Source organism: Melopsittacus undulatus, chromosome 9 (assembly GCF_012275295.1).
Source record: "Melopsittacus undulatus isolate bMelUnd1 chromosome 9, bMelUnd1.mat.Z, whole genome shotgun sequence".
Taxonomy (NCBI): Eukaryota; Metazoa; Chordata; class Aves; order Psittaciformes; family Psittaculidae; genus Melopsittacus; species Melopsittacus undulatus.
Genome location: NC_047535.1, coordinates 38,555,285 through 38,562,817, shown reverse-complemented (window position 1 = coordinate 38,562,817; position 7,533 = coordinate 38,555,285). Strand labels below are relative to the sequence as shown.

General features: G+C 65.1%; 1 protein-coding gene across 1 annotated transcript; it reads right to left on the bottom strand.

Annotated features, from left to right (window-relative positions):
* Positions 1-8: 8 nt before the first annotated feature.
* Positions 9-6,922, bottom strand: CAMKV (CaM kinase like vesicle associated). The gene is made up of 11 exons (XM_034066307.1): positions 6,856-6,922; positions 3,789-3,897; positions 2,517-2,648; positions 2,363-2,437; positions 2,150-2,288; positions 1,950-2,070; positions 1,457-1,532; positions 1,238-1,374; positions 1,077-1,155; positions 916-1,003; positions 9-726 (listed from the first exon to the last, which is right to left on the bottom strand). Exons 2-11 carry the CDS (start codon positions 3,881-3,883, stop codon positions 427-429), a joined length of 1,242 nt encoding a protein of 413 aa, XP_033922198.1. The 5' UTR covers positions 3,884-3,897; positions 6,856-6,922; the 3' UTR covers positions 9-426.
* Between the last annotated feature and the right edge of the window lie 611 nt (positions 6,923-7,533).

Sequence of the window (7,533 nt, the reverse complement as noted above, 5' to 3'; positions counted from 1 at the left end):
CGGTGCTCCTTCGCCCCTGCAACGCGCCCCCCGGTTGGAGCGGGGGTACCGGGTGCTCTGCCCGCCGGGCCCCCCCCGCGGCCCCGCACATGCATGTGTGTTTGGGGGGCTCCGCGCGAAGCTCCCCACCCCAGCCCTGCGGGGCGTGCGGCCGGGGGGGGCTGCCCCGTATCTCTGCTGGACATCCCCGGGGCGGGATGGGGGGGGACGAGACACGGCGGCGGGGGACAGACTGAGAGAGCGGGACGGGGCAGGGACGGACAGACCGACCGGCAAAGCCGCCGGGGGGCGGGTCGGACGGGCTCCATGCAGGGCTCTGCCCCGCGGCCGGCTCTCCGTCGGGGCACGTAGAAAAGGGGGCGCAGGCGGGGGCGCGGGGGCCATGCCGGGGCTATGTACAGAGGGGGATGCCGGGGCCGCCGCCGCTCAGCCGGTCTGCTCGCTGGGGGGCTCGGCGGCGGCGGCGGCTCCTTCCCCGTTACACGTGGTGGGCTCGGCGGGCGGCGTGCCGGGGGTCTCGGGCTGCGCGGCGGCGGGCGGCGGGCTGGGAGCAGCGGAGGCCGCGTTCTCCTTGGCAGCGGCGGCGGCGCGGGCAAGGAGCGAGGCTGGACCTGCGGCCCGGGCCGGAGCCGGAGCCGAGCCCGAGCCCGAACCCGAGGCCGGGCCCGTCTCTGCCTGCTCGGGCGCCCGCAGGCGTTTCATGAGCGTGGTCACTCGCACCGCTTTCTGCGTGGGGAGAGGCAAGGAGCCGTCGGGCACGGGTGCTCCCCCGGCCCTGGGCCCCTGGGTGCGGAGCCGGGTTCCCCACCGCAGATGCCTGCTGGGGGCTGAGGGATCCTCCGAGGCTGACAGCCCCATGCCGGGGGAATGGGGTCGGCTGGGAGGGGAAACTGAGGCACGGGCGTCCCCACTCACCTTCCACTTGGCCCGGGCGAAGTTCTTCTCGATCTGGGCACAGACGCCATCCTTGATGTTCTTGTCAGAGGCGGCGTTGCCGGAGATCCTGGGGAGGTGAGGAGGGGTGAGCGGCCCCCACCAGCCCCCCCGGTCCCCCTCCTGCCCCCTCCGCCCCTCACCACTCATGGGAGATGGCCTCCTCTGCCGTAATCCGCTGGTCCTGCTCCACCTCCATCAGGCGGGTCACCAGCTCCTTGGCTGAGGGTACAGGGTGAGGAAGTCAGTGCCTGGGGGGAACACTGAGGGACCCCATGTGTTCCCCCCACACTGTGGGGCTCACCTGCCTGCGAGATGTCGTCCCAGTATGGAGGGTCAAACTCATAGTCCCCAGCCAGGATTTTGCGGAAGAGGTTCTTGTCGTGGTTCTCATAGTCTTCCTCCTCCGTCTCCTCATAGAAGGGGGGGTTCCCCGAAAGGCTGGGGGACAGTGTTGGGGAATTCAGCCCCGGTCATGGCCCACAGCCCCCCACAGCCACCCCATCCCTCACCCTGCACTCACAGGATGTACATGATGACACCGATAGCCCAGCAGTCCACCGGCCGCCCGTACCGCTGCCTCCCCACCACCTCTGGAGCTGTGAGGGACAAGAGAGTGGCCCTGCCCTGGGGTCCCCAACCCCCTGGCACCTTGTCCCCAGGGCGATGGGGAGCAGAGGGACCCACCGGGAGCACCCAGGATTAGCCCCTGGGGTGATGGGGAGAGAATGGGACCCACTGTGAGCACCCAGAATCAACCCCGGGTGTGACAGGGAGCAAGAGGGACCCACTGGAAGCACCCAGGATCAGCCCCTGGGGTGATAGAGAGGAGAGAGATACACCAGGGGCACCCAGGATCAGCCCAGGGGTGATGAGCAGCAGAAGGAATCCACTAGGAGCACCCATGACCATTGGGAGGGATGTAATGGGAGCCCCCAGGACTGGTCCCCAGGGTAGCAAGGAGAAGCAGGGATTTGGGCCCAGCCATGCTGCCTGTCCACCCGGCTCTCACCCACCCAAGTACTCGGGGGTGCCACAGGGCTCCTTGATGAGCCCGTTCTCCAGCTTGGCCAGGTGGAAGTCGCTGATGACGATCTTGGAGTTCTTCAGGCGGTTGTAGTACACCAGGTTCTCCAGCTGCCAGAGCAGGGGCTGTGAGTGCCGGGCTTGGGGGCACGCCAGCACCCATGGGTGCTCCCACCCCCCCACCACTGACCTTGAGGTTCCTGTGGACGATCTTGAGTGAGTGCAGGTAGGCGACAGCCTCCAGCACCTGTCGGATGACATTGCTGGTGTCCTTCTCCGAGTAGTAGCCCTGGTCCAGGATCCAGTCAAAGACCTCCCGGCCGGTGGCCCTGCCAACAGCAGCTCTTCCAAATGCCAACCCCTGGGGCAGCCCCAGCCACCCCCCTGCACCACTAACACTTACAGCTCCAGGAAGATGAAATACTCCTTGCGGGTGATGTAGACGTCCACCAGCTGCAGGATGTTGGGGTGCTTCACCCTGTGGAGAAATAGGGGCATGGGTGGGGGTCCCTGCTTTGCTCAGCTGCATGGGAGCCAACCCCAGTCCTAGCACTCACATTTTGAGGATGATGATTTCGTTTTTGGCTGCCTTCCGCACCTTCCGCCCGTCCCGCTTCAGAAACTTCTTGCAGGTGTACAGCTTCCCCGTTGACTTCTCCTTGGCCCGGAAGATCTCACAGAACTCTTCCCTGTAAGAGCACCCACAGCATCATCCCCCTGAGGAGCTCGAGGTGTTCAGGTGGTCCTCAGCCCCACCAGCATCACCCCATACCACCAGCAAGGGGAGATGCTGCAGGAGTGGAAGGAAGCTGCAGCTAAAATCCTCTCCATACCATAAAGGAAAGGGAGCAGTGAAAAGGAACTGATAGGGAATAATCAAACTTATAGGGAAGGGAGAATTTTGCTGATTAAAAAGCCCCCCCCCCCATGGCAAGCTCTGCTGCCTGTGCCGAGGTGGAACAGCAGCACACCCCGGCATTAATGTCAGTGCTGCAGTCAGGAAAAGAAAAGGGGAGATGCGCTGGTGCAGGGGGATGCTGCAATAGTTCTGTTCTATTATTAATGGTGCTCCAGCCCATCGGCCAGGCCAGAGCTGCAGGAAACCCCCAGAGGGGTTGCGGGGGGGCAGACCTCAGCACCGCTCCAACAAAGCCTTTGGCTTTCCAGCTACCCTGGCTGTGCCAAAGCCCTTATGGCATCTGCCCTAGGTGCATGGAAGCTGAAACCCATAGGCTTTGGGCCAGGCTGCCCAAAGGATGGAGCAGAGCTCTGCCAGCACCCAACAAGGTACCCAGAGTAACCCTGCCAGGCGTGACCCACGGCCACATGGTCCCAGTGTTTTGGAGGCCAATGGGAAAAATGCTGGTGCATGTTTTGGGGTCAAACCACTCTCAACGAGCCTGAAGGCTCCAGGTTTTGGAGTGCTTCCTAGAGGGTCCCCCAGCAAGGCAAGAAAAGTTGGGGACAAGCAGCAGCGCTCCACTCCTGCCCCCAAATGCATTTTCCTTTGCTGGAGCAGAGCTCTCCTGCTTCCTGGAGCACTCGGGGGAGCCAGGATCATGCAGGATTCCTGCAATCCCTGCAAATGTTGGGGGGAGGAGGGAGGGATACAGGGAGCCACCCAGCTGCAGCTGGCAGCAGCTGCCTTCCTCAGAGGTGGTGGTGAGTGCCCACCAGCGACAGGGACAAAGGAGGGGACAGCCACCCCAAAAGGCAACCTGCCCATCCCAGCTGGGGACCAGCACCCACAAAGTCCCCTCCCTCTGCTCGCGACGTGCAGGTGGTTGGGGTCCCCGAGGCACCATGGGTGCAGGAAGGGACCAACTCACGTTTTGATGACTTGGCCCAGGTCATATCTGTCGGTCACCTCGGACGGCTGGTTATAATCTTTCTTGTCTCCCAGCGTCACGCAGCCAAACGGCATCGCAGGGCCCGGTGCTGGCAGGGCAGGGAGAGACTTTGAGCACCCAGCACCACCAGTCCCTGTAGCTGTAATTAATGTGAAGCCTAACGAAGCGCAGCGGCTGATGGTGCTTCCTGGCCGCCGCTGGCCACCACATGCCCAGCCTCACTGATGTGTGTTCATCCCTGTGGCATCCAGCTGCTGTGCCGGGGCTTGGGCTGCCGGTGCTGGCCCCTCTGGCCCCTGTTTGCAGATCAGTAATGATTTAAGTTGCCAGGGCTAGCGCAGAGCTCGGAGCACACACTGGGGAGGCAGCAGAGGAGAACAGACCCTTTGTCATTTCTCAGCCCAATTTTGCCCCATGTTGACATTTCTTCCGCCAGCAGAGCATCGCCACACACCATCACATATGCAATGAGTTACAGCAGCCTCAGCTCCCTGTCCCCTAATAGCTGCAGTGGCCCAACCACAGCAGCCTGGTTTGGCAGCAGGCAGAACACCAGCCATGGAACACATTGGCTCCTCCAGCCCTGTAGGAAGGACATTTTGCCCCTTGCTTTCCTACCAGGAACCCTTCAAAACCAGACTCTGATCAGACGCATTACAGCAAAAAATGGGCCCCATAAAGTAATTTTTTCCCCTTTCCCATCCTGTTACTGGGAGGAAATTTCAGCAGATTTCTTTTCTGATGGCTCAGAAGGAGACAGGGCTACCTAGCCAGCTAGCCCTCTTGGAATGGCCCGCGTGGGGCCCCGCAATGGGATGCTGACACAATGCTGAGGGCGCACATCGCTTGATCCTAAAGTTCCTGAACCACCACACTTTGCTGTGCCGGCCTCATCATGTTGTGCCATGGCAGCAATGCCTGGGGCCTGATGGTGAGGGCCACGGGCAGGATGGCAGTGCAGGATGCGGAGCCGGCATCACGGGTACCCAAGCGCCGAGCCTGTTGCTATGGCAATGGGAGCTGGAGATGCAGAAAGCGGCACATCCTTGGGAGGAGGGGGCAGGGACAGGCAGCACCCAGCAGCGCTCGACCCACCTGCGGGTGCACGGCACCATTCCTGCCCCACAGACCCCAGGAGGAAGGGGATCCTGCCTGCAGCACCCTGGACATGCACCTGAGCACTCCCTAGGGTGACTGACCCCAACCTGGGTGGGATATGGGTGCAGTGAGCCAGAGAATGGGGGAATGCTCCCTCCTGCCTCCATCCCTTGGGGCTGACTTGCCTCTGTGTGTGCCTGAGCAATGCTTGCAGGATGGGTGCTCCCACATCACACGACATCCAGGCACCCTCCTGCCAAAAAGCCCATGTTGGGCAAAAGCACCCATCCCTGTCCCGCTAAGGGTGCACCCAGTCCCAAAAGAGAAGCAGAGCACCCATGGGACACCCTTACCCACGCCACAGACCGACTGAGGCTTTCCAGCCTACGCTCATCACCTCCGACAGCCTTCCCAGCAAACATGCCCTGCCTGGCACCTCCGTGACCCTGTGCTGCAGGACACCAGCTCTGCCGTGCCACCATGCCCAGCAGAGGAGCACAAGGGCTGTCCCGGCAGCCGCTGGCGTGGTGGCAGGCTCGGTGCTGGCAGGGTAGGGCTGTCCTGCGGGCAGGCTGCCAGCGCCAATGGCGTGATGCCAGGATTAGCCAGGAAGGGGACCCGGGCGGGATGATATATCAGGATTTTATTGCTGTCTCTGCGAGTGATCAGCTAATCTGCGCTCATAAAATTAGTTCCCGTTCATTTAGCAGGGACCCATCCTGCTCGGACTGAGCACCAGCACCTTTGCTGGTCCCAGGCTGGTTTGAGGGATGGCTCGCTGTACACCGGGTACCCCACAAGGGAGGCTGGCACCCAGCCCCACATCAGAGCCAATACCTGCACCCCACAGGTGAGAGTACCCCCACTATGGCAGGAGCACCCAGGCAAGCAGTGGGTGAAAGGGGAGTGCTCCCTCCCCGGGGTGCTGGGGGGGGAGGTTGGGTGCTGCACCGGCACCCGCGCACATCCCCCCCCGCTGAAGCATCTAATTTGGGAGCAAGAAGCAACAGCGGGTGTAAGACAATAGCGGGGAAGTGGGTGGCTGGGTGCGGACGGCACGAAGAGATGACGCAGCCCCGCAGCCCTCACCCGCGGGGCCCCCCAGCCCCCCGAACCCCGGATCTGTCCCACGGCGCGGGTACCCCCGGCCGGGCTCCTGCCCCGGCCCGGCTTCCACCTGCATCCGCCCTGGACGTGTCTGTGTCGGGGGTCCCCGTTGTCACCCCGCATTCCTCCCAGCATCTCCGGTATAGGATGTACCGGGGAGAGGGAGAAACCGCAGCCGGGCCGAGACGGACCGAAGTGTTGCTGGCGCAGGGGGGAGGCGGGCAGCGGCAGGCGGAGGGGCTGCGCCAGCAGCGCTCTGGCCGCAGGAGCACCCGGGCTGGCGGGGGGACCCCCGGGATAGTGCGGAGGGGCGGCCCGGGCCGCGCACCGCGGGCGAAGTCTCGGCAGTGGCCGGCTCGGAGTGATGCGGCAGAGGGAAGGGAGCGGGCTGCAGGGAGAGGAGCATGGACCTACAAGAGGACACCCGGCGGAGGCAGAGAGGGGCGAGGGTCTCCAGCATCATTCCCCCGTCACGGGGCTTTCCGGGCTCCGCGCAGAAGCGGCACGGGGGCGGCGAGCGGGGAGGCGCGGGGGGGAGCTGGGCTTCGGGGCGCCCGTCGGGGCTCGGGGTCTGCGGGACGCGGGGTGCCGGCAGGAACGGGGCAGCAGCGGCGGCCGTCGGAGCGCGCACGGAGCCGGGCACGGAGCGGCCGCGATGTCCCGGGCCACAGCGGATAGGAGGGGGTTGGATGGGGGACAGCATCGAGCCCACAAGTGCCAAGTCCCATCAACGCCCCCACCCCTGTCCTAGCTCCCCACCCCCCGCCCGCGGCACGGCACGGACCGGCTCCGCTCGGCTCTGTCCCGGCTCGGGGCTGTCCCGGCTCGGCGCCGCGCTCACCTGCACACCTCTTCGACCGCAAAGGGGGGCCGCGGCCCGGGGCCGCCGCTCGGGGGGGCCGCACGCCCCTCCCTCGCTCCCTGGGCGCGGGGCCGGTGCGGAGCCGAGCCGAGCCGAGCCGAGCCGAGCCGAGCCGTCGGTCCGTCGCGGCGCGGCCCCGCGCGCCCGGCGCGGCAAGTTGGGGGGGCGGGACCTCGGGGCCCCGCCCCCCGCCGGGAGCCCCGCCCCTCCCGTGACGTCACTGCCAAACTTCGCGCCCCGCCCGTCGGCCGCGGGAGAGGCACCGCGGGAACGGTCACGCGTGGTTATGGGGCGCGCCCCACAGCTCGACGGGACGGGGCGGCCGCGGCTCCGGAGCTGCCCCACAACGCGGACAGGGCATAAACCCGGGCAGGGGCACCCCACGGGACCCCCAACAGCACCCACGTGTGGGGTGTGCCAATACCAACGAGCCCCCGTGGGGTGCTCAGGCCCCGCTGCTGCCCAGCTGGGTGAGCCTGAGCTGTCTGCGGTGTCCCCCAAGTCCCAGCCTTTCTGTGCACCCCAGGAGGTGCTCACCCAAAGGGACACTGAGCCTGTTGAGAGCTGGGGCAGCTCTGGTGTCACAGTCGGCTTCACTGAGGTGGTGGGAACTGAAGTGAGATGCAAAGCACACGGATGCACCAGGGTCCCCTGGGC